This window comes from Cottoperca gobio, chromosome 16, assembly GCF_900634415.1.
Source record: "Cottoperca gobio chromosome 16, fCotGob3.1, whole genome shotgun sequence".
NCBI classification, from domain to species: domain Eukaryota; kingdom Metazoa; phylum Chordata; class Actinopteri; order Perciformes; family Bovichtidae; genus Cottoperca; species Cottoperca gobio.
The window spans coordinates 20578922-20605598 of NC_041370.1; the positions used below are offsets into that span (position 1 = coordinate 20578922).

The 26677-nt window shown below is 41.3% G+C and overlaps 1 protein-coding gene across 2 annotated transcripts; it reads right to left on the reverse strand.

The window, feature by feature from the left end:
- Positions 1 to 26677, reverse strand: ibtk (inhibitor of Bruton agammaglobulinemia tyrosine kinase). 2 transcript variants are annotated; one of them, XR_003833710.1, is made up of 30 exons: positions 26536 to 26677; positions 24814 to 25740; positions 24525 to 24621; positions 23340 to 23464; positions 21254 to 21364; positions 19931 to 20101; positions 18651 to 18768; positions 18120 to 18300; positions 17245 to 17368; positions 16795 to 16972; positions 16324 to 16477; positions 14797 to 15181; positions 13897 to 14153; positions 13728 to 13814; positions 13483 to 13565; positions 13257 to 13294; positions 12695 to 12791; positions 12484 to 12585; positions 11867 to 11984; positions 11581 to 11641; positions 10070 to 10197; positions 9679 to 9791; positions 9441 to 9586; positions 9057 to 9169; positions 8695 to 8793; positions 8109 to 8264; positions 7226 to 7447; positions 3391 to 3523; positions 870 to 1169; positions 1 to 707 (listed from the first exon to the last, which is right to left on the reverse strand). XR_003833710.1 is itself a non-coding variant. In XM_029451541.1 (29 exons), exons 2-29 carry the CDS (start codon positions 25135 to 25137, stop codon positions 1044 to 1046), a joined length of 4047 nt encoding a protein of 1348 aa, XP_029307401.1. In that variant the 5' UTR covers positions 25138 to 25740; positions 26536 to 26677; the 3' UTR covers positions 1 to 1043. The 2 variants fall into 2 exon arrangements, 1 of the variants encoding a protein (XP_029307401.1); XM_029451541.1 differs by having other exon boundaries at positions 1 to 1169.

Genomic DNA, 26677 nt, shown 5'->3' on the forward strand with positions numbered 1-26677 from the left:
TCATTGCACAGGTGAGTTATTTTATTACATGCCATTTTCTCTTCACATCCCTTTGTCTCTCACACACACAAATGGCATCTGAAGACAAGATTACATGGTCAGAGATCTGAGGTACCTACCGAGCTTACATTGGCTCCAGGAGCAAAGCTGGAGAGTAATACAGCTAGATTATTGAAGAGCAAAACAAATGAAAAGAAGAATGGTATTTTAGCTGCTGTATTATTCAATATTGGATAAAGGCACACCACCTTCTCTAGATACAAACTAGTAATAACTTCAAAGGCTTAGAAAGCCAGTTCACACAATCACTAACTGCATCAAACAATGTATTTTAAATATGAAAAACATTTATTCAAAGTACGTTTTTACTGCGTCCAGCAAGATTACCATTTCACTGCAATTCAGCTGAAGCTATCAGTCGAAATAAAAAGGACTATTGAAAGAAACTAAACGTTGGTAAACAGTTCCCTTTACCTCTTAAATACGATGCTCTGCCACAGTTGACATTTGGCACTCTTACTTTCTTAAATCACATTGAGAGCTTCCAATGATTTAACACACACAAAGCTCTCGAGGTGATGCAGTTTGGTCCCATTCTTTGGCTTGAACATCTTCGTTTCTTTTCACTTCTTTGGCAACTTTTAACTTCACATATTTATTTGGGAAAGTTGTTTACTTTTTGTATCATTGGTTGCCAAGAAAAGACTCTAAAAAGAAAGAAAAAAAACAACATGCATGAGTAATCCCGGGCCCAAAGCTTCTCTTCAGGACCACATTCAGATATGAAAGACATTCTCTCTCACTCATGCAAACAAAATGTTGAGCAGCAATAAGGAAACTTTAAAATAACACTGCAGAGACGAGCATACGTTTGCATCAAACCCATCCCACACTGGGCTGGAGTCTGAGGTATCACTCAGCACGGACTGAGGGATCTGAAGAGGTTTGGGGGAAGCTTGCAGCAAGGACGCTGCCAACAACACAGTGACAACTGCAGGGGATGTTCTCTCTTTGCTGGTATGTGGTGGCTGTGCTTTTAAAAATCAGTGTTTGTTCCATGTTGGAATTGCCATGGGACCGCTGGAAGACCTCTCCACCACGATCAGCTCATCAGGGTTGTCACGCACTCTATAATGGAACAAAAGGTCTTGGATTGCCCGCTCTTCAATCTACAAGGACAGAAAAAGACAAGAAAAGGAGACAGTTTCAGGGATATTGTGGGCAACAAAACCACACGTTATTTGAGGGTAAAAGAGAAAATGCTGACACTGAAAGATTAATGATAAGAGTGTTACATAATGGCAACCAGAAAGCCAAAAGGGGAAAAGTGTTTTGTGAGGGCGCTGACAGAAGGCTGGCGGCAGCTGGAGAAGAGCAGGGAGGCCTGTCAATAAAGAACTGGAGGTCCTTCATTTCTAACCAGCGCTATATACAACGTGGTGTTCATTAGATACATGCCTGCCAGATACGGATACGGAGACGCATGCTGTGGCCATACCACCCTGAAACACCGCCACTATGTTTTCCACTTGGATGCTGCACGCCAGAGACACTCACAAGTCAACTTTTGCTAGTCTAATTCAAGTTTCAAGCTAGAGTCCAGGTCAAGTCTCTTATGGTTGTAATGAGTGTTTTATCATCTGCTTAACACTGCATGGATATATTTAAGGAATTCAAAGCGTGTAGACTACTGTATTATCATCACTCCTTACATTACCATTACCGGGTTTTTCCTGCATAGAGAATTGTTTCGTCCTGCATCCAGCCTCTGACAAAACTCTGACTGGTGTCTTCATTGAAAACACTTTTTTCTAACAAGCGTTGCACTTGGTGGATTTCTGTCATTTGTACCTACAATTGTGGCATTACGCCAATGTGGTGGCACTGAATCATAATCAACACAGTGCACCAGGAAAGCTAATGCCAAAATTGGCAAAGAGGAAGAAAAGAGACACGCATTGTTTGGCTGGACCTCAACAAACAGTGTTTCCACTGGTAACGTCTTTGCCACCACAGCAAAAAAAAACAAAACCACTAAAGAAACAAAACTCTTCCTCGCCATTAGAAGTTTTGATGTAGCTTTGTATCGCCAGTTGGTGTTTATAAATGCAGTTGCAAACACATTCTCGAACGGCGACTACAACGCCAGTGTGCGTCTGTTTACATCGGGGAAATGTCATTTTTTTATTATAACTTTTCCTACTTTATCGGATACAAAGATTCATACATCTTTAAAAACATATTATTTGATTACAATAACCTACATCTGAGGACATGACTGCCACAAGTACTGATAAAAGCAAATAATTTTAGTTAGCAAGTAAAATAATTAAAATAAATGATAAAGAAAAGGATAGGCTGTCTTATAAAAGTACTTAAGTATCTTAAAATACAATCATTTTTTAAATGCTACAAAATAGGTGTAAATATTATTCTGCCAGCACAGTCAAATTGTTTTACAAGATAATTAGTATATTAGTAATTGTGGTAATTTTCTCAGTCCAAAGCACACCACAACATGTGATACTTCAGTGCATATTAATGGGACCCCTACAGAACAAATTGCAGTAGAACAATTTCATATACAGGAATTCACTTTATGGACACCACCGACTATCCATATAAAAATTATAATTTTCTTCAATCATATCATTATTAGAACTCCTTGCTTGGAAAGTAAGTGTTAAGTGTGCCAGGTAAAGGCCGGGTACACATGCACATTATGAGGAAGGGACCCTGTATTAGCAAAGTCATGCAATAATATCTGTAACCTATTTTTCCACAACAGTGAGAGTACAACTGTATTTCATAAAAACACTGGGTCTCCAACTAATGACCGCTTATAGTCTGCTGTAAATTAACACATCACATAATGATAACCTTATAAGCCTGTAACGTTACGTGGTCAACAAACCTGTTACCTGTAGCCGATGTTAATAATTAACGCGACCTTCTCTCGGTTTAACGTTAGCCAGCAGATGGTGGCAGCCGAACGTGCATGATTAAGTTACACAACCATTTTTATAGCCGTTGCAAAGCCAGCTCTCCCTGCGAACAAGTGTGGCAAGCAAGCAAACACTTATTATTTTATTAAAATATTCAGAGAACTAATCTAATCAAGGCGGTGCGCTCGCCACGGAGTTGTTGTTGCAGTTTACAGTCATCTGTGGCCGTGCGCACCAGATGTGTAACGGTTGTGCATGATAATGAGTGAGAATGGCAGCTCGCCAGCTGTTATTGCGCCTAAAAATAAAAATAAAAATTGTTCAAGAGACTCGAGTCCCCATCTCTGCTGCACACACAGGCTACACATGCAGTCATGGCAGGAGTGCGTACTCCCTGTGTGGGTGAGTGTGCGAGCACTAACGCACACAGACAAGACGTTGTTACCTGGATGAGCGCCAGCGGCTTCTCCCGGCTGCGGATGAGTGCAGCTTCCTGCTCCTTCTCCTCCTCCACGATGGAAGCAAAGGTCACCAGGGAGGAGAGGGGAGGGCTGCCCACTGCTCCTAGCACCCAGGGCCTGAGGGGAGAGACGGGTGACAGAGAGAGAGAGGATGGGTATCAGCGCCTGTTGCTGTGATAGTGAAAGCAGAGTCTTAACTGCACGGACAAAGGTTGAGTCAACTACTGTTGACAAGCTCCTGTGTGTGAACGGCCGCCTGACCACCTGGCTTTCACAAACCTCTTCTATGGCCGTGCAGCAGGACTGAAGAAAACACATCTGTGTCAGACAGTCAGGATTCCATCAGAGACCATTCTTATTAAAGTTTTAAATTACCTTAGTGTACGCCTTTTATCCTTCTTCTTGACCTCAGTGTTGCATTTGATGCAGTGACACACATACATACATACATACATACATACACACACACACACACACACACACACACACACACACACACACACACACACACACACACACACACACACACACACACACACACACACACACACACACACACACACACACACACACACACACACATACATATATATATATATATATATATATATATATATATATATATATATATACACACACACACTTGGGTAGACTGGAGAACTGCAGGACCAGCTGCTGTTGAAATACTTAGTTGACCAGACTAAAGGCTTAAAGTCCCAGATAGGGCTGCAGCTAGTGATTATTTTCATTATCAATTAATCTGCAGATTCTTTTTTAGATTAATCAATTTATTAGTATTTAAAATGTCTTTCCTTTGAAGTTTCTGAAAGTCCAAGGCAAAGACTTTAAATGTCTTGTTTTGAGTCACTCCAAAATCCAAAGATATTCACTTTAATGTGATATAAAACAGAGAAAACGTGTTGCAGCTCTACACTAAATGGTTTATATTGCGGACCTGCTTGTGCAATATGAAACTTAGAGCCTCTGCTAAACTTTAGCTTGGAGTTTGCAGAGTTAGAACAAATATTGGAGAATATTCTTTCTGTTACTTTGCGCCACATGTAACCGATGTACAAATGATAACATGTTTTATATTTCACAAACATCTAATTGTTCATATTTTGTTGTAATAATACTCCTTTTTGTATATTTATTTCGAGGAGTATTATTACAACAAAATATGAACAATTAGATGTGTAGCATTTTTCAGCTACAGATCGGCTACACACACACGTGGAACAAATCCCCAGACTAACATTTCCTGCTGCCTTCTAAAGTTGTGTTCTCTGCTTATTTCTCACCTTTTTACATCAGGATTCTTTGTGATGTTGAGCTACGTTTTATTTTTTTCTTCAATCTTTTAAAAAGTTTGTTTTAATTTGATTTAAATGTGTAAATGTTTGTACAGCGCTTTGAAGCACCCTTGTATATGACCTGTGTTTACATACATTTGCAAAGGACATTATTTCCTCTCGGACTCTGAAAGTAACAACCTGTCTTGCTTTTTTCAATCCCACAAGGATCTCGGGGATCTATTCGACATGACAGGTAAAATATGTCATGTCACACAGATGACAGGAGCTCCCTGCAGTCTGATTTGTGTGCGCTTTAAGTGATTTCTTATTTCATAGTCACAATGTGTGGGTTGGAGACAAACTGCATTAATAGTTTGTCATAAATGTTGCCAAAACATTTCTCACCACTCACTATGATGCATGTTAAAGCTTTATGGAAAGTCAGTGTTTGTGCACATTTTATTATGACCGAGAGACCCCGCTGGAAATATTCATAGACAACATAAGGAGAGCGAGAGAAAGATGAAATAAAATAAAACAATAAAAGGCATCGCTAATAATTCTGACTAGGAATATGGAAAAAGTTTCCCAGAAAGCAGATATGAGAATATACGAGGTTGCTGCCGCTTCCTGAGCCTTGAACCAGTCAGACTCTCTGCTCATCCAAATACCAAGAGGAACAAGAAACCTGCTCCTTGTTCTGTATGATCCGTTGTGACATGAAGGCTGCCCTTATCAACACGGATTACCATCACCCGCTTCACTGGAGTGACTCACACAGCTGTTTAATATCTACGAGTCTGCTCTGAAGACTACCTACGCTTCAGGCTGCAAAGATTAAGCGAAGGAAGTATGATATCAGATTAAGACAGAAACTGATAGATACATAAATTCAACTGTGGAAGTGTCTCTGTCTCTCTCATAGATAGACCTATATTAGAAATAAATGCAACACAAGATAATCTGCCTTCATTGGAAATCGTTTCATGTAATTATCTCGAATGCTTTTGGTGGTGCGCGTGTGTGTGTGTGTGTGTGTGTGTGTGTGTGCCCGCAGCTAATCTTACAGGACTCATCAACCAGATTTTTCTTTGTGCACATTTATGACTGTACGCTCAAGAACCGCTGGTGGCTGCGGTAATTCACATTATCACAAGATATTTTTATACCACCATTGACTGCTGACTGCTCCTAACTGGCCGGTATGGGCTACAACTGATCAACCGCTAATTCAGTAGCAAAAGTCATTTCTGGCAATCGGCTAGGCAAAAAATAAACCTTTACGTAGTCTGTTGAAGGCCACAGTTTGGATCAAAAACTGACACGCATCGAAAAGTTTGGTCTCATTTTGAACCAAAGCATCTGCAGATTAATTCCATATCCGGTATGTTTTGATCCAGTCAAGTAAGGCACAATACGAGATGAACAAATCCCAGGTTTTATTATCTTTGCTGCCATCGGAGTGAGATTCAACTCTTCTTTGCATTTTTCTAGTTTAACTAGAAAAATGCATATTTACACACTGGAGCTGTGTGTGTGGTGTGTGTGGTGTGTGTGGTGTGTGTGGTGTGTGGTGTGTGTGGTGTGTGTGGTGTGTGTGGTGTGTGTGGTGTGTGGTGTGTGTGTGTGTGTGTGTGGTGTGTGTGGTGTGTGTGGTGTGTGTGGTGTGTGGTGTGTGTGGTGTGTGTGGTGTGTGTGGTGTGTGTGTGTGTGTGTTGTGTGTGTTGTGTGTTGTAATGGTCAGGGTGACTCAGTGTCTGCAGGCAGGTCAGCCCAGCTGTACTGGGTCATTTAGAGCTGTTCGCCTCACTCTGTCAATCTGTCCAACTACAGCAGATTCTGTCAGTCAGCACGTAAGTTCAACAAGTTGCCCAGTCAGACTGACACCCCGCCCTCCCTGGAGAATCTGTTTTAGATAAACACTCATCGTTACTTCCCCTTTCATTTCGTAATCTCAAAGCCAGCGTGTGTCACAACACCAAGGCCAATTATAAACAAGTTGAAGCAGAAGAGTTTTTAAATTTGACTTTTTTTCTTCTTCTTCATTTCTTCTGTATGCATGTTGTGGTGCAGGGGTTGGGCTGGGTGGAATGGTGGATGGGGAAACTAAAATATGAATATGAATATGAATGGTGACCTGTAAACCAGCAATGTGTTTTTCATTTGTTCATGTTTTTCACAGATTAAAACTATTTTAAGTGGCCCCACAAAATGAAAAAAAGTTCTCGATCTGATGAGATGTTAAAAAACTTACGATTGAGATCATTTATGTTTTTTAATTAAAGCTTAGATTAGGTATTGTAATGATGTTAGTTAGTATTGCATTACTAGGGAATGACTCTTTAGTTAATGTGGTATCCTGTATCTTGTATAGTATATAGTGTGTGAGGGCTGCTGATTAAAAATACATTTAATAAAACTAACAGCAGTTTTATGAAGACACCTCAACAGTGCCATCAAGTGGAAAACAGCAGTACAGAACAGAAGAACTTTAGCTCTCCAGTGTTAATGTATAGATGCTCACCCAGTGTGTCGCTCTGGCTCGCTGCTTTCAACACATTTGAACGTGACTCTTCTTGCAGGAGTGGCGATGACGGGGGACACCTGGGCACCTTGGCCCCTCTGGGCTCCTGTTGGTCCCATTCTGACCAAGCGGTTCTCCTCCTCCTTTTCCTCCTCCTCCTCCTCCTCCTCCAGCAGCGCTCGAAATGAGCACAAGGCGGGTGGAGACTGGACTGCTGTTGCCCTGCAGATGGAAACAAATGACACAAAAAGAAAGAGCAAAGTATGACACATGAATCCACGATAAAAGTGAGAGATTGTTGCTGCTGTAGTTATTTATTCTTCCTATTATCCTTCCAATTTCACAAGCGCTGTATCTATAAACAGCTTACTCATAAACAGTACTCAGGCCTGGTGAGGGGGTCGGGAGGATTTACTGTCAACAGAAACTATTATTAACTTACTTCTTTCTAAAAGCGTGTTTTCCGTTTCAGTGTGTGATGCAAATTAATGTTGACTACACAATAAGGATAAAATACTTAAAGAAATAGAAAACATTGGTCCATTCTCTGTGTTGGCATCCATCTGCTTCCAACTTGTAGGTCATTGAATTATGCTGTGTGGGACTTTTCTGTCAATGTGTTCTCTCATGATCTGAATGATGCAAAAGCCTTACACAGAGCTGAGGGGAACTGCAGCTGGGTGATCATACTTGTGCTTTTGTCACTCCAATACACCAACACAGATTCATTTCATCCTTTATTAATATAAAAATACTGAGTGCAGCTGCTTTAAAACTGTCGCACCGGTGAAGTGTTATAAACTCAGTAACAGGAACCAGGAAGTTATTTCTTGACCGTTTTGAGCAGTGGACACAAGTGGTCTTCAGAGTTGGGCTCACTCACCAGGCCTTCCCACTGCTTTTGGATGGGGTGACTGTGGGGGCTGGTTTGGATGCAGTGGACTCCACACTGGCCTCCTTGTTGGCCATGGCCAACATCTTCCTCTGCTTCTGGGACAGTTTAGTGGGAACAGGGGAGTGCTTAACGCTGGCACTGACACTGCAGGCAGAAAGAAAAATATGTACTGTTAGCTTAAGTGAATAACAGTCAAGAAATATTGTTACAATTCCTTGGGCACAGACATGTAGAGATTCCCCAATCCCCCTACTTAAGAACAAGAGCCACACATTCAAAGAGACATCTTTTTGTAGACATTACGAGGTTCTTCATGGTGTTATTTGGTCTCTTTTTGGTTGTTTTGTGTCCCATGTTGGTTACTTTGTGTCTTTATTGGTAACTTTCTCTCTTGTGGGTTATTTTGTGTCTTTGTGGTCGTACTGCTTTCCTTCAGAATTGGCTAAATGAAGCATCACAAGTTATAAATAAAGCAACAGTTCAACTATACTTTGGAGGCAGTGTTGGAGATCAAATAATTATTTGTTTGTAAATAATGTCCTCCGTCACAATAAGTACAGAAGACGTCTCATACCTCCCGGGGCTTTTCGGAGTCGCTCGGAGGGTCTGCAGTGAATTGGCCTCCATGTTCATGATGGCTCTCAGATCCAAGACTGGGGGTGGACGAGCAGGACTGCAGATTGGAATAACAGATACTACTTAGAACACACAGCTAAAATGTCAATACTGGGGATGAAAGCATTTCCTCCTTTCTCTAAACCTCCTCCTCAGAACGACGTGGGAGGAGATAAAAAGGTCTGTTCAGGTAGAGGACCTGAAACCTGCTTTTCAAATGTAAAACCAAGGATTTTCTACTTCTGAATGTTCTAGTCACAGTATTTTCAGTAGGAGGAGCGAAAACCCAAGAAGAATACAGGATCATTACGTCCATCTTACCAGGGAAGCACCTTGGGGATGGGTTGTGGAGCAGAGGGTGGGGGAGTTGGGAGGACATCGCTCAGGGAGGTCGGGGTGCTGGGTGGGGTCTTGAGCCTGGAAGCCTTCTCATCCTGCAGAAAATAAATGAATATTTTATCCATCTGTTGTAGTACATCCACCACTCCATGCAATGTAGCCTTCAACTATATCAATGAAAATATGAAATACAATAATAAGTAATACTTTGTGTCATGTATGTGTATAGTGCTCCCACAGCAGGCTGCAAAATGACTAGTCGTACTTGGACTTGCGCAGAGATGTAGAATATCCAATAAATCATCTGTTATATTAAGTTTGCAACAAAATAACTGCATGCAATTGTTGTGGTGGTCAGACATTAACCTCGGCTCTGTCAGGAAAGACTGGTGACTGCGTGTCTCGGGGACTGCCCGCCCCCACGTAGCTGCCCTCAGAGTCGGATGTGAGCATCTCCTGCAGGGACTCTGTTGAGTTCGCCCTGCATGACTTTACCAGGCACGGGGAGATCACTGAGAGGAGAGAGAGTGTGTTAAGGAAATTAGTACAACAACAACAACAACAACCTGAGGCTTTTTAAAAAGGAGCTGATGTTTAAGTATACCTGCAGCAGGGGGGCTGTGGATGATATCAGAGAGAGTGTAGCCTCCCGAGCTGTCAGAACGTCTCCTTGTTTTCTTTTTAGCCTTAATCTTGGCCCTCTTTAACAGGATTTCCCTGGGGGAGATAATGGAGTACAATCATGAGCAGGCATCTATTTGGGGCTCTGCATTTAAGATGTTTAAAGGGGATTGCAAGAACTGGAAGATGGTTACCTCCTGCTTCCCTGAACTTTAGGTTTATACATCAAGTAGTCACAACAGAATACTTTTTCTGGTCGGTACCAACATGAAGAGCAGTGATGGGTTTGTTTTTTTACAGCAGATAAGAAAAAAATGAGAAAACAAACACAATAATAGTCAATGCGGAGATAGTGAACATCTCCGTTTGTGTACCTGCAGGAGTAATCCAATTCTGCTTCTGGTTTGGGGCTAAATGCTGAGTCCAAATCCTCATCCTCGTACACACTGAGGTCTGGAGCTCCAGGATACGGAGTGATAATCCTCTTCTGCATGGCTGGGATCTGAAATCAAGAAGCAAACAAAACAATTGATCGTCAAAACCTGACTGTACAAAGATAAAGAGTTTAAGATATGAGAACCGAGACTGATACAGGAGGAAAGAAAAGTTCAAATACTGCAATTGGTCACAACACATTTGTTAAAGCTAGAGCTTAGCAGAGGTCAGGAGCACAAGCCTGCAGTAAGAGTGCCATGTAGCTCCATTGTATTGGAGAGAAGGCAGACATCGCTACGGCCGATATCTCACAACAAACATTCTAGATTGATACTTGAGGTAAGAGGATAAATATGTGAACATGTGAACTATCCCTTTACTGTACCACAGGCTGCTGCATTCAGCGGGGAGTTATACAAAAAAGCTAAAGTTACATACGTTCTTCCCAACTAACCTCTTTTCAAGACAAAAAGGGTTTTGTGAAAACACTCAACTGAAACAACTACCGTAATTTCCGGACTATAAGCCGCGACTTTTTCCCCATTTTGCGACCCTGCGGCTTATATAACGGTGCGGCTTATCTATGGATTTTTACAGCTAACGGCCACTAGGGGAATTCCTAAATCTATGGATTTTACAGGTTACAGTCCACCGGATGCAGGGAAAGAGCGCGCAAAAGTAGCGAGTGGTACGAGAGACAGACGGACATTACGAGAGCGAGGCAGTGTGTGAGACACCCTCATTATGGAAAATTTTTTTCGAGGAGTCTTATTTTGTTAAATATGCTTTTATGTTGATACTCCTGAAACCGGCACTTTCTGGGGGTTCGCGCCACTTTTTCGGGAGACGGAAAGAAGGATACGCTGAAGAGAGGGGTGCATGTCCAAAAACCCCGACTGTGGAGTTACCGTATGATGATGACTTCCATGTGTTTCTTCTGTTTCAACGGTAATTTATGGACAAATTAAGGAAAACACCAACGGTCAGAGACAATAAATGCTGATTGAACAGGCAGAAGTTCTCCATCGTTATTTCCTGGTTCTACACAACACAACGCAGAGTCGATCGTGGTGTCAGTTACAGACCGGCTACATACACATCAGTCAATTTAGCGTCTGCGGCTTATAGCCCAGTGCGGCTTATATATGTACAAATTAGTCAATTTAGCGTCTGCGGCTTATAGTCAGGTGCGGCTTATAGTCCGAAAATTACGGTACTGTTGCCGAGATGAATTGTTTAGCAGTCAGAGCAAAATGATGAGTTTGAGAGCAGTCGTACTACGCAGTTAATACTGCTGTATTAGTCAGTCCTTTGCATTAAATTGTTATTTTTTACTTTTAAAAATCAAAAGGTATAACCAAAAAAATAGCAAACAATAAGCAAGCATGGAAGTAAAGGAAAGGATGATGCCGTTTGGGATGTTTCTAGGGGTGGAGGGGAGGTGACTCACCATCCTCCTGTAGGCTGCAGAAAGCTCCACGAGCACTTCATCACTAAGAATATCCAGCGCTCTGAGGGCAACACAAAACCCAAAGGGGCAGACAGACAGTCACGCACATACAGAAGAGAAAAGATATGTTTAGCCCTCTCCTGCTGGGGAAAGTAAGTTGTTCTGCTGTACATCAGAACGTCCACAACTTTACCAAATACATAGGAATCTTGTATCGACCAATGAACACAGGAAAACATCAAATAAAAAGATCTTTCCAGTTTAGGTTATTTCTTGTGATTCTTACTTTGACTCCAGCAGGGCGGCCATGTTGAGCACAATGAACTGAAGACAGGAGAGCTTAAGCTGCTCTGCGTTGTACATGGTGGCAAACTCCAGCAGCTCTGCACCGTTCTTCAGAGTCACTGAGAAGAGCAGAGCAAGCTTCAGTCCCTGATTCACAGGAAACTATTTCATAGAAGTAATTGTGTCTAGTAATATTTCCCTAGAGCTGCAACAATTAGTCAACAAATCTATTAGTCAATCGACAGACAAACTAACGCCATCTATTTTGATAAGCGGTTAATCTGCTGTTTTCAGCCCGTAGTGTTGTTTAGTCATGATTTTCTGTATTATTTATGGCTATGTTGCTGCATCATTTTTAAATTAAGTAAAAGTTGATATTTAACACCTGATCAAATATCTCAAGAAACGGAACAACAAAGGGACAGTCTGTGAATAACCCCAAGAATGCATAATGACCTAATTATGTTTAACTAATTTTTGCTTCTAAACTTAAAATCCATTAAATTGAAATTATCCTCGGACATGAATGCAGCATTATTTCAATATGAAAAAAAGGAGACAGGAAAAAGCTAAAGGGCAAAGTCAATGACGTTAGAGGAAAAGACAAACACTGCATACAGTTCTCGGTGATGACGACCTCACACATCTCCTTCAGTCGGGTGATAAGCAGCTGGTCGGCCACGACCAATACGTTGCAGACAAACTCTACATTCAAAGACTCTGTCGAAGAAAGACAACAAGTATCCTGTTAATATTTGTTACTGCGAACATTCAGCCATTCAGTAAACATTCGAAATGCTGTCAGTCAAGACAAACCCTGGGAAGCTACCTTTAATGGTTGGAGACTCATCTGTGTAAATGTACTCGAGAATGACCTGCAGAATCTGTGAGCTGGTAGGCATCTCCAGGGCCGTGCAGGATGTGGCCTGAGTGGGCGCAAGACAACTTTAGTATCATAGATTGTATACAAGAAGTGGACGTAGTGAACTTGACGTCACGCATCGGTTTGTGGACTACAGTGTCGAAGCCTCAAGTTTAGCTATTTGGCCATTGCCATCTTTCTTTCTTTTTTTGGAACCAGAAGTGACAAGAGAGGGTGGAGCAAAGTACAACCGAACGCTGCACAAGACATTTTAGGCGACCAAAATGTTACAATTAACTTTTATGAAGTGAAAAGGTTCTAAGACGAAAACACGGACAACGCCAGTAGTCTGTAGTAGCGACCGGTCAATCACACACCCTAAAGCATACCATGCTGCATCTTCTATTTTACTCTAAATGGGACCATCGTTTCTGTATTGAAGAAGACGTGAAACTAGCGACTGAGTCCGACTTCTTTTTGCAACCACGGGTTAATGAATGAGGCAGTATGAAATACAAGCACAGCATACCTCGATCCAGGGGTTTCCAAGCATACTATTGAAGTATTCTGCAGAAAAGATGGACAAAAAAGACCCCCCCCCCCCATCATATTTTTACTAGGAATTTTGGCTGCCACAAAGCACGTGCTAATGAATGAAATATCCATTTGTGCAAAATAGCAACCGTGCATTCTTATCAGTAGGAATGAATGACAACATCTGTGCATTTGGTTCTTTTCTGATTGGCTGACCTTACCTAGTCTTGCACAGAGGACACTTTTGTGACATGGAAACTCTTTCCCATCTTCAGATTTCAAAGTGACATCACACAGATAGGAGCTGAACAGACACAAAAAGAACAGATATCAGAAAATCGACATTTGGTGCTAAACGTCTTATTTGCCATCTAATTTATAGCTACAACTTAGATCGGTAGATAAATAGACAATACATTTTTCCATATACATGTGAATATATATAATAAAACACTCGCATACGCACCATTTCTTCTGGTATAATTTAGGTTTGTTGCCAGTTTTCTTTTTTATAACATTGATCTTTCCACTTTCATACTTGACTCCGTCCAGTCTGTCGAGGAATAAAGAATTATTAACAAACAATGACACCACATCCGATTTTGCGTCAGGGTTTAGAGCACGCTCAGTCTCACCGTGCAGACAGGCTTCCAAGGCCCAGCTTTTTCGCAACACCCTGTAAGGTTTTCACAGGGTTGGCCCCTCCATCGTTGGCTCCGGCCTTGTCGCCTTTGCCACCTTTCCCCTTCTTGCCAGGCTTGGAGCACTTGCTCTTGGCCTTGTCACCATCTCCTTTGATTGCCGGGGGAAGGGAGCGGTACATCTCGAGGGCAGAATGACCTCTCAGGCCCAAGTCCTGCAGGCTGCTGATAAGCCTCTCTTGCTCCGAGTCCTGGCAATGGCAACAGAGAGTGTGAAACAACCACAGTCAGAGGCTAAGTTCTGCAAAGCTAATGCAAATATTGAGTTTAGTTTCAAACAATAGTACATATCAGACCTGCAAACTCTAGAGGAATAGCAAAGGTCACAAGATACTTTTAATTATTTATAGATATTTTATAGATTACTTTACATGCTGCTTTCCCCCTGGGGAGCAAAAGAGCATTATTGATATAATAATAATAATAATAATATCATTATTTATTTATTGATTATATTATGTATTGTTAATCTACTGCAAAGTGTCTAGTAACTAAAGCTGTCAGATTAGTCTAGTTGAGTAAAAAAGTAGAATACACTAACTTGTAACAAAGTAAAAAAAAAAAAGGCAATGAAGTCAGCTAATGCTAGTTTGGCCAACATTAAATATCAGGAAGGTGGCTTCAAACAGTCAGTAACATTATTTATGTTGTGTTGTTCTGTAAGGCAGCATGTTATCTGCTGCAGGGAGTCAAACTTGACTTGTGGCAAACTCCCACATATAACAGACAATCCTTCTCGCATCATTCTCTTTAGCCTGAGCACCTAAAGTGCAGCACAAATAGACATATTGTCCAAGGGGTTAGTCTCTAGGGAATTTCTTTCTTTTCCCTCACCTGGTTTTGTCCCATCAAGGCCCCTGAGACTCTCGGCCGGGCCCCGTGCGCCAGCAGCTCACAGGAGTCTGTGTAGATGAAGTGCAGGGCGTATTCCAGCATGTCTGCTGGGATCTTCTCCAAAATGATTAAATCACAGCCCACAGCATCTTCACTCTTCCTCACGTCTCCGTCAAGCTCCTCGTCGACGTCGCAATGCTCCGACACAAACTGCTTCCGGAAGAACTCGGACCTCATGGACAGGATGTACTTGTGGGCAGGGAAAGTGCGATCGCCAGCCTGAAGGGTCACATCGTGGATGCTGTCCATTTCGTCCGCCTCATCCAGAAGACTCCGGAAGTGTTGGGAGAAGGAGGATGGAGAGATGCTGGGAATCTCATACAGGCTGGATTAAAGACACAGGGTGGACATCATTGGACAATGAATAACTCAGATGATGATATATATAAAACATGACCATTTAGAACACAAAAGGTATAATCTGTGATAATTGGACTGGAGGTAATACATCTTTAAAAAGGCCAGATGTCTATTTAAATAGGAACAATAAATAGAGCTTTTCAGACAGATGCAATAAAATAGTCAAACCATGTCGTTGAAAGAATAATAATAACAATAATAATAATAATAATAATAATAATAATAATAATAATAATAATAATAACAATAATAATAATAATAATAAATTCAAAGTGTCAAGAAGCTTCCATGTTGTGACCCTGGCTCCAAGAAAGTATATTATAAGCAGGGAAGAAATCTAAAAATAAAGCCAATTAGACCCAACCAGATAAGATTAATAGACCATTATTTTTGTGTTATGCTCAACCGGCTTAATGTAGCAACACAACATTCAGTCAGTGGTGCGTCATTATCGAGTCCCTGGGGAGAGAACGCTTTTAAAATCTATCTTTCTTTGCTTCCCATCACCTGCTTAATGCTGATGATAGGAGTATGTTTTATATCTATTCTATCTATTTATAGGTATTATTAGTACTTTCTCTTAATGCTCTTTACTCATTAACTATTTAGACGTTTAAGCTTTCTTAATGTTATAAGGATACCAAACACAGTTCTTTAAAAGCTCATGTAGTTATGACATTGCACACAATGAACCACATGGGTAATGTTATCAATAATGATTTTATAATCAGAGTTCAGCGAGGAGGAAGAAACAAACCATCACATTTTGAATCAGAGGATAAATGCTCCATTTAGAAGTATCGAACCTCCTCTGTCCACTGACGGAGATACCCTCAATGTGTCTGCTTTGGATTTCGTACATTCCATCTCTTCCTCTGGTTTATTTCCTCCAGTTTAATTGTCACTCAAGTGATCGTTACATTTTTAACACCCTGTTTACAGAGGAAGCTTCTTTTGATACGCTCACATTTTTATCAACGTAGCCGTCTGCACAGCTCGCACTTCACTCACGCTCCACACGTATGACTGGTCCCAAAGTGTCTTTTTAAGGTTGATACAGACTCGGGAACATCAGTGCACCATTGAGCTTTAAGGGAGATAGCGCACCTTGTTTTGGGGTCGGACTGAAGCATTCCAAAATTTCGGCCTTTAGAGTCCATGGTGATGCTGACAGCTCTGTGGACGTACGGGAGTTTCTCCAGGCGGATCCGCTCATACCAGGTCCCGGCATCTGAATGGCCACAAACCTCCACACTGCCCTCTAAGATTACAAGAAGCATGGAAATTATATTAAAATTAACATACTAGACATTTTAGCAACTTGCTTTATTGAGGACTTTTAGCGAATCCCTTTTACTTTAATGTTGTTTTTCTTCTCTATTCATATCCTTGGAAACGTGCTGCTGTTCAAATGAGTATGTTGAGGTCACTCCTTGTATTTATTAAAGCAATTTCTAAATTGGCTATTTATTTTTAAAGTGTCCAATGAAAAACATTTTGAAATGATTTGAAACTGACATTTGCAAATACCAAAGGCCAACTTTATGATTCAATATACTTTGTTTCTAAATTCCTCACCTTTCTTCTCCTCTAACTTTTTAAATTCTCCGGCCCACACGCCACTGAAGCCCTCCCCCTCCTGAGTCACAAACATCATGCCGTTCTTGCTGAGAGATATGTCCGACATGAAGACCTGACGCCCGTACGCCCACCGGCACTGTCTCACCGAGCTGCAGGAGGACCGCCAGCAAAACACCTGACAGAGAGAGGGAAATGGAGGAGGGAGAAAATTTAAGGAAAGTTACACAGACAAGTCTGAGTCATCATTTTCATCTATAGGACCCAGTATGGGCCAGCCTGCTTTGAGATTGTATAACTGTCTACGATGCACCATAGGTTAGATAACGTTAGCACAGCGAGAGCAGAGAGATGTCGGTACAGTTCTACTGTCCCGTAATAAAGTTAAGCAAACTCCCCTCCACCATGTCCTAAATAACATTTCCTCTTATACTTTCTAAATGCACTTACCCTGCCAGCTTCATCTAATGCCAAGATGGCCACCTTTTCTCCTCCTCCCTCATTCAGGATCTGTGGAACCACACGGTGGTCCAGACTCCCGCCGCTGACCAGGACCTTCCTGATGTTCAGCTGCCTGAAAGAGACCAATCAAAATGGAGAATGAGAAGAGAAAGACAAAGAAAATGGAGCATAAGCACAATATACTGTACCAATTAATTAAATGTTTACTTATTTTGGTTGAAGACACTCACTGAATTATCACGGCTGATTTCTTTAACATCTGCATTCAAGTAAATCTAATGTGTTATGGCTCTTTAACAGACACGCTTAGCCCCACTTCCAACAGACACCATGCAAATCAAAGAAAAAGATAACGTAACAGTTTCCACTTGATTATCTTGGGCCATTCAAATGAGGTCCGATTAGAATACCAGAGATGCAGAAAGGACATTGCCTCCGGAGGCTTGAAAAGGCTGCACAGATACAAGAGTACAAACCTTAATGTTTTACAGAGATTACATCTTTATATTTCTCTGACAAATACCTGCACCCTCGGACTGTCTGACATCACATCAGCTGCAGTCTTGTGTTGGTTAGTAATAAATACTAGACTTGTGCCCAATACTTCTGCCAAAGGATGCTGAATATTGGAGACATCCTGCTCAAAATGACGGCGTTTTGTATTTTGCTGTGCGAGACAATTTTCTGATTGTGGTAAATTGCACCAGGTTGTTCCATTTATCACTCTGATTACATTTGGAAAAAAAAAAAACTAAATTAAGCGTTACGATTCTATTAATGAAATGGAATCTTCAAGGCCGATTGAGTCTGTATTATTGACGCAGTGTAATAAGGGGTTGTTTAAGTTCCACTGTCCCATTTACCTTGAAGCCATTTTCTTGCACTGGTAGTCAGCCAGCAGGTAGACGTCGCCCTTCTCAGTCACAACTACTGTTGCTCCATCACTAGCTGCTGCCATTGCTATGGTGACATCCTTGTGGTACAGAGCTGATACCTGCCGGGGGGCTGTCACACACTTCTCTCCATTAGGATCCAGCAAGTAACCTGCAGATCAACACACAATAAGATACTAAATATACTTTACATATTATCAAGTTGCACATATTCAGTGTGTGTGTGTGTGTCTTTAATGTCAGTGTGTCACCAAACCTCCTACAGAAGTAAATATCATTTCTACCATCACAGGAAAAGATCTTTAGTCATGCTTGCATACTAATAATATTATCCTCATATGTATTTTTTGCTCATGCAAGGTTACGCTAGTGTGCCACAGGGTGTGGGTCTCGCCTTGATCCGCTCAATTTGACTATTCAGTCACGTTCAGTATCTGACGGAAGCCGTGCCATTTTCTCTCATAACACTGGCTTTGCTGACATTTCAATGGTGAGACTTACCCAGTTGGCCTCCATTGAGTCCCATTGTGTAGACAGCCTCCCTGGTCCACAGCACTGTGTGGAACCTTCCTGCTGCGACTCCAATCACTGTCCTGCCTTTCAGCGTCTTGGAGAACACCTGCACACACAGCATATCCCAGGGACGTTAAAACTGTAGTGTACATCATTTAAGGGTTTCTAGATTTAACATCAAAGGTGATTATCAACGTATTGGTTGTAGGGGAGGGAAATATAATGAATATACCCGATGTATGTAGTTCTACGTGGGATGTAGTAAATGATTATATCACGAAAGAGTACAAATTGTCCCGTCATTATTTGCATGAGATTTGATTTGGCGCTCTGCTTCTCTGGCGGCTCTCTCCCTTCCAAAGACACTTGCTTACTAGAGTGTGTGAGTGTGTGTGTGTGTGTGTGTGTGTGTGTGTGTGTGTGTCATATGAGCATGCATGTGCATATAGGGTGTGTTTTTTTTTTTTTATATATCTGGAGAGAAGCAGGGAACAGAGAGTTTTAAGAGAGCGAAAGAAGTGAAGCGCCAGAGTGAGTTTATCCGTGTTGATTTGAGGAAACGTTAACGGAAGATGCCCGCCTCCACTTGGACGGCGGTCAAACAAGCCCCCACGTTTTTTTTTTACGGTGCGTGTTTATACTAAGCATCAGTAAGAGAGTGTAAGAACTGACTTCAAAATAAAAAGCGACCTTCTGGTGAACGTGATAGGCAGTTTCACAGTAATTCAAGAAATCAGTCTGTCAATAATAAATAAATAAAAATACATAAATAAACCAAAAATGCATAAATAATAAATGAAATGACTAAAAACTACTGCCGGCAAACTGTATTCAAAATATGCGAGTTTGAATTCTGTGAATAATTAGTCAGACTTAATAATAAGGAATACATACACCAATCTGACACCATCTCTCAGTGTCACTGAGAAGCTTCCAGTTTCCCTTCAGGATGTAGCAGGCAAACTCAGAATGTCACTCAGACAGCATCAGGACATTCTGATGTTACATTTCAAAACAAAAGCCCTCTAAAATGTCACTTCATAGCCTTAAGAATATTGACATACTATTTAAAAGTCATATCGCCCAGCACTAACTGGTTGTATAAAATATTAAATCAATCTCAAAAAGAAACAAATATAAAACAGAGAGCAGATTGAAGAAGTCCTCTTACTTACTTACTTACTACTCATTTCATCCACCAAAACGACCCAAATCTCATGCTCGCTACATGTACTGCAAAATGTCATCTGCTCCCTTTAACCTCTCACCTGTTTAGGGACATGAGCTGAGGCAGGAGGAGGAGCCAGACCGAGCTGGTGGAAGGAGTTGAGGCCAAAAGTGTAAACATAGCCTTCTTCTGTCAGCACCACTGTGTGGTCTTTAGCTGCCGCCACCTGGGAGCAGTGGTGGGACATCAGACCCTCCACCATCCGAGGAACCTGCGGAGAGGAGAGAAAGGAGAAGATAAGGAGAAAGATTTAAAAAGTGCTCAATTCTTTATTTGGGTTTGAAGATTATAGTCTCCTCTACATTTACTTCTGAACTTCAATGCCTTGTTTATAAGCAAGTCATTCTGTCACTCCAGTGGAACTGGCGCAGCAGGAGCTCTGTTGGTTTCTGCTCTGCAAGAGTTAATGTAAAAGGACAATTCTGGAGACAGTCGATATCTTTCTTATTGTCAACAAATCCCTTAAAAAGACCAAAACCAACAATGAATTCATCCTGCTAACAAGTACCACATGTGTGTCAAAGCCTGACACATCTCCCTCTGTGCCCTACAGCTCCACTGTGGTTCAAAAACTATTAGAAACACATCAGTGAGCCAAACCATGACACTGGGTGACATGTTCCTACATCAACATGGGCACGGCAGTTCACAACCGTGCATTACATACGGGATGTCACTGCCTGCTCCACCTCAACTGATTAAGAGGTTTCAACATTATTTATTCTAATGCGATGCCTTAAAAATGTCTAGCAGAAATACTTTTTAGGATTAAGGTTCCAAGAGTGAATACTCATTTCACTTCGACATTTTCATGGCAAAACAATTAATTTAGTTTCCGCATAAAGATAAACTCCCAGACCACTTCATTAGGTACACCCATACAAAGACACTATCTAATCCAGTACAACAGCTGTGCCACACACGCTACCTTTACAAAGCTTCTAATGGTTTTAGTTCAAATCGTACGGGATGTTTTAAGTCAACTACATGTTTATTACATCGGTGCTAGTTAGTCGTGATGTTGTGCTGGACTGCATCGTATTGAAATGTGTTTCTAATATTCATTCCGCTGCATCTTTGTAAATGGGGTGGGAAAAACATTAGACATATAATGCAGTCCAGTTCAACACCACGGCAAAAAACAAGCTCAATAATAAACATGTAGTTCAAAATGGTGTGAGACCAACAGTCACGTGACAAACAGGGTGAAGCATTGATCACGAATGTTCCTCTCATGAGATGGTTTTTGTTAAGTTTAGTTGTAACATTATAATTCTAAGAAATATTGTCTAATTAACAGTATGTTCAGATATAAGGCACAACTTGTTACACTAAAATAATGTCCTACTACAACGAGTCTCACCAGATAAGTCTGTTCATCTCCGTGGCCAAGTCGTCCTCCCAGCCCGTGCCCACAGGTGAAGACCTGGCCTTTCTGAGACAGGAACACTGAGTGGAACTTACACAGGACCACCTGCAGGGAGAAGAGGAGATTGAACATGAACATAATTGCCATTCTTTGGTTTTTATAAGGATTTTATCATACTATATCACATATTCTACAAGGGGGGAAAACTGAGTCTGAAGGCTCTTGTCAGTATAATGTTGACCTCATAACAAGCAGAGGCTGTGATGCATCTCTTTCCATGTCCCTCGGCCAAGCCCTCTTGTAGTGATAGTAAAACACTATGCCAATAAAGGCCGAGGCACAAGTGGAAAAGCAAACATCATTATTAATACATTGCTACCCCTCAAGCTTTCAATAGAGCGCAGGGATGTTTCCCAAAGTATCACATTGATGTGGACACTCACACACGCATGCATACACACCGGTGTAGTTCATTTAATTAAAAACATGTCATTGTGGAATTAATATTTAACCTCTGGCACCTGCTGGGTTGGGTTAGGAAGACAAAGACTGTACGAAGTGCCACTGGGTCATTGTGTGGTCATGAAATCAGATCTATTTGTCCCCAACTAGGCTTTATGAAATTACTCTGCATGACGAGTCCTTCATGTCAGGGGGAAGAAAACCTAAAAACATGAGTTTCTTCTGTAAATACCAATAATACAGGGACGTGAAGCACAGCTGAATCATATCAAATACATTAACCAACACAGTCTTAAGAATGGATTAAAATGACAACATATCTAACACAGTCATCCCTTAATGGACTTTAACTAGCATCTGGTGTTTACGCACACCACTGGGGGGAGAGTTGCACTGGTGCCAGTAAGTATATTAATCACACTGAGAGCATCCAAAAAACAAATGCATGAAATTGTAGCCAGGCTGGCAGCACAGACCAGCTCAACAAAGTCCCAAATGAAGACTACACATGAGAAGACAAAAGTAATCAGTCCACGCCTGACACACCAACTATGCCCTCTGTTTGACTCAGTCAAATAACATTACTGCCCCCCCCCATATACTCCTAATAATGTACCGCGGCTGTATAAGCACTGACTTCTCAGGGTTTCTACACATTTTCCATTTCATAATTCCATACTGTCCCAGCTCAAGTTTCCAGATTTTTTCAGATCATATTTGACATCAGAGTATAAATAGCTCCGTGTTTATTATGTAAATAAATGTTTGTTTGTTTTTAAATCCAACTACATGCATACTAGGTATGTAAATTACTACATTACTTGTTGTGGTCGGTCTTGGTCTCTCGTGAATCTGGGTGCAGAGGAAGCTGTGACAAGACTACCGTGCTTTAGTCCTTGCATATGGCTTACAATTGCCGCCTTCCCACAAAGTTTGCATCCAGCTCTCTTTTTCCATTTGGAATCCTTTGCCAACCAGGCTTAATATTTATGATCGTCAAGCCAGCCCTTGCCTTTAACCATTGTGGTCGTGCAGTCCACACTCCTACGCAAAAACATTGCACTGTCAAACTTCTGCACTAACTCGCTCCGGCCCCCTGCTCTGTCACACAGTAGTATTATGCTGTGCTGTGCTGTGCTGTGCTGTGCTGTGCTGTGCTGTGCTGTGCTGTGCTGTGTGCCCCAAATACCATGAAAAACCCTCTGCTTTTATGATCAATACATTTTTAGAAATTAAGAAATTAATATTTTAGAAAAACAGAAAAGGGGCATAAGTCTGGAAACACAAATATTGTTTTCTGTACTTATGCAGCCCTGAAATTGACTAAAGATACGGAAAAAAAACAGATGCTGATTTACCCTGAAGAGAAGGTTGTATAATACAGGCCTCTAGGGAGGGAGTGTTTTGCTGGTTTACGCAGGTGATGTGCCTTATCTCGATTACCCATGTGCATTGGCTTTTCTTTTAATGCAACATATGTTGACTCAGAGTTGAAGCATGAGGCCTTTACTAATGTGACACATTGGGAGTGGGGTTCCCAGGGAAGCCCCATGCTGGAGGAAAACACTTTCTTACTCCCTGGAGGGCTGGGACAACAACAGTGTGTTGTTAAGCCTACCTGCTTCATGTAAACCTCAGTCCTGGCAAACACATCCACAAGCTCAGGGTGCTGTCGGCTCTCCTGATTACCATGCCCCAGACTGAAATTAGTATTGTTTCCCCATGTGTATACTTCAGTTGGGTCTGTAATGAGGAAGAACACACAATTACAAGCACAGCCACAACGCTGCCTCCACCTGAAGCTTGATTTAACAACCAGCCATTAAAACATTTAAATAAATAAAAGCACCTTTCAAGAACGAGGCAATTCAAAGTGCATGTAGAAAATAAACGGCAAATAAATAGGAATTAAAATAGAATAAAGCTGATCAAAAAGAAGAATGTTTTGTTCACAGAGGGTGCAACACCCTTTTCTATGTAATGTGAAAAGCACGAAATCATAATAGCTAGAAAGACTTATGTGGCACAGGGAGAGTTAAATCCAATGCAAGTGTGAAATCCATCGAAAAACAGAATGAGTCACAAGATGCTTATAAGCCTGGTGACTCTTGACAAACAAAAACTAGTGTCAATATTTTCATAAGCAATGATGTACGACAATGTCAACAGAAAATGTTCTTTGTAATGTGGGATACGATGACCCTGATGAAGGCCACAAGCCTTCGTGTTGGTCTCACAATAACTGTGTTCTTTATACAACAAGTGTTGCTGGAGTTTCAACCTCTTCACACTTTTCTCCCTTCTTCATGCACCTTGGAAGTAGCTGAAGATATCCCAACTCAACTCAAGCGCAGAAGTCATCAGCTTTTCTTATATTCATATAAGCTAATACGATGCACAGTTTTATTTATTACCCTACAGACGGATGTGAGGGCAGGAGTAAAGAGTATAATTAGTATCATAGGAGGTTTGAATGGAAGTTGAAACTGTGATTAGTTGTATATAAAGGTTTTAGTTATAGAGCATAGCCCAACAAAGTGCTTTTTCTGTATTATTCACACAATATATTTTTTTATTTTGATTTCATGTCACTTTGTGAACATAGTATAAATGTACATTTTAGGTACATTTATAATGTATATGTGATAACGTTGGTGAATAGATGTAGTTCAGTTACATGATTTTCATATGTAATGTCTCCTACATAATGAAATAATGAATGCAAAGGGGGGGGGGGGGGGGGGGGGGGGAATGTAAACCATAACAAATGTGGTCACAAAAAAAAGTCATCAGCTTTCCTTACCAGTGTTTTTGAACACAACATGTGTTGGTCGGTCCTTCATTGTAAGGTCCAGGACAGAGAGACCCTCCTTGTCCTGGGTGGAGAGAAGTCCTCCATGCTGGAACAATGTCAGGAAACAAAAAGATATTTAAAGTTAATTCAAAAATCTTGAAAATTAGCAAGGAATAATCTTTCAATGCAGTGTTTTTCCACTATTATTTGTCAAATGTAGTAAATGGGACTATTTAAATGGGAACACCTTGAACAACTTGACAGCCCATTATTCTGTGATCCCCCATTCAATACATACCTTGACCAGTGATATGAGGCAGTGGATATGTCCATAGAAAGCGCTGCGATGGACAGCAGTCCAGCCGGACTCCTTATCCTTCAACATCAGGTCAGCACTCTTACTCTCCAACAGCCACTCCAGTAGGATCTTCTTTCCCAGTGAGGATGCAAGGTGCAGGGCTGTGCGACCAAAGGCATCCCGCAAGGTGGCCGCATTGTGGCAGTGTGAGGTCAAGAACGCCCGCAGCTGCCCCTCAGAGCCGCCCGTTAATGCCGCTACCACCTCGTCTGCATGCTGCTGCGAGCGGCATTTGGGTGTGCAGTCCGGCACTGCCAGACTCATCCTGACCTCCGTTAAATTCTCAGTGAACCCTCTTCCCTTTTGTATTACAAAGTCCCTCTGACAGCCCACCACCCACAACTACAAAAAAAACTAAAACAATAACAAATAAACTGCAATGTAACAGATAAACAAAACAAAAAACACTGCCACTAAAATTGTGACAATAGCTGCTCTCCAAGAAGAAAAAGTATACAAGAAAAAAATATGTGTCAACAAAAGGTCAAAATGGTTTAGAGTGCTAGAATTGTGCTTGTGTTGAGGTTCCACTGCACCCTAGCAACCCCAGAGCCTTCCTGCGACTTGTTTCAGTCCACCATTTCAACCAAGAATTGAACACAAACTAAGATGCTTGCTGCATTCGATGACATCAAGAATTCAATAAATACAAAAACCTCTTGTGCGTTTTATACAAAAATGTATGTTCAATGTTTGCAAAAATAGTTGTTCCTCTAAATACACTTAATAATTTACAAAAGGCAAAAACTTCAACTACCCTATGACCTTCTCGTCCAGCAGTCCAATCATCGAACATGAGGGGAAAGGCCCCCTTTCCCCTCAAAATTCTCACTTTCTTTTTCAAAACTCCATAATTGTAGAGTGCACCTGAGGAGGAAAATGAGAGTCGTCAGTGAAAAACAATCACCTACATTTACACTTTGAGTACTTGCAAACAGAAAAACGCAAGTACAGCTTTGCATGCAGGACGCAGAAGTGAGATGAGATCCAAAACTGCAGGTGCAAAGGTCAGAGCAAGTATGGCCTAATTACAGATCTGCTGAGTCAACACGTTTGCTAGACAGCCATTTAACAATGCTGATACACATTTAAAATGTGCATGTGGGTAATGTATGTGCACAGAAAGTGCGCGAGCATAGATAAGGGGTGGGGATGTGATCTCGAAGTTGCCTAAACAGCAGTATTATCTAACAGGCTAACTTAGCCATTGACTTGTTAGTTCTCCTTGTTGGCTGCACCCCACTCACCCCCTAGTAGTTTCTACGTCATGGAACTGCAGTGTTGAAGTCACTGTGAACCCATTTCTTTATTAGAATAAGATACACAAATCATGTTTCCCACATAAGTGACTAACTGGCTAGCAGGTTGTGCAGAAACACGGACAGCTAACTACTTCACCCGAGTGTTATCACTCAGTGGCCAAGTTGTCTAACGTTACAAGTCAAGCCACGTCATCATTTGCAATACATTTTATATATGAAAGCTAACGTTAACTAGAAACATGCAGTGGGTAAAAGCAACTATACAGATGTAGGTTTGTCCAGTGTTGTTAGCTAGCGTTAGCTGATTCTAGCTTGGCACCTAGCTTGACTGACACATCACACAAAGCTAGCGTTGGCGAGCTGTTTTGCTAGTAAAAATGATCGCCGTATCATTTCTTACCTTCCGCTAGTTAAAGTAAAAGAAGGACATGAAGAAAGTTGCATCAACAACGTACATCCACTGTGTCATTACTACTAATAAGAGACGATAGCGGTTTGTAAATTCTGACAGGACTGGTAGCCTGAAGCCCTGCAAGTTTGGT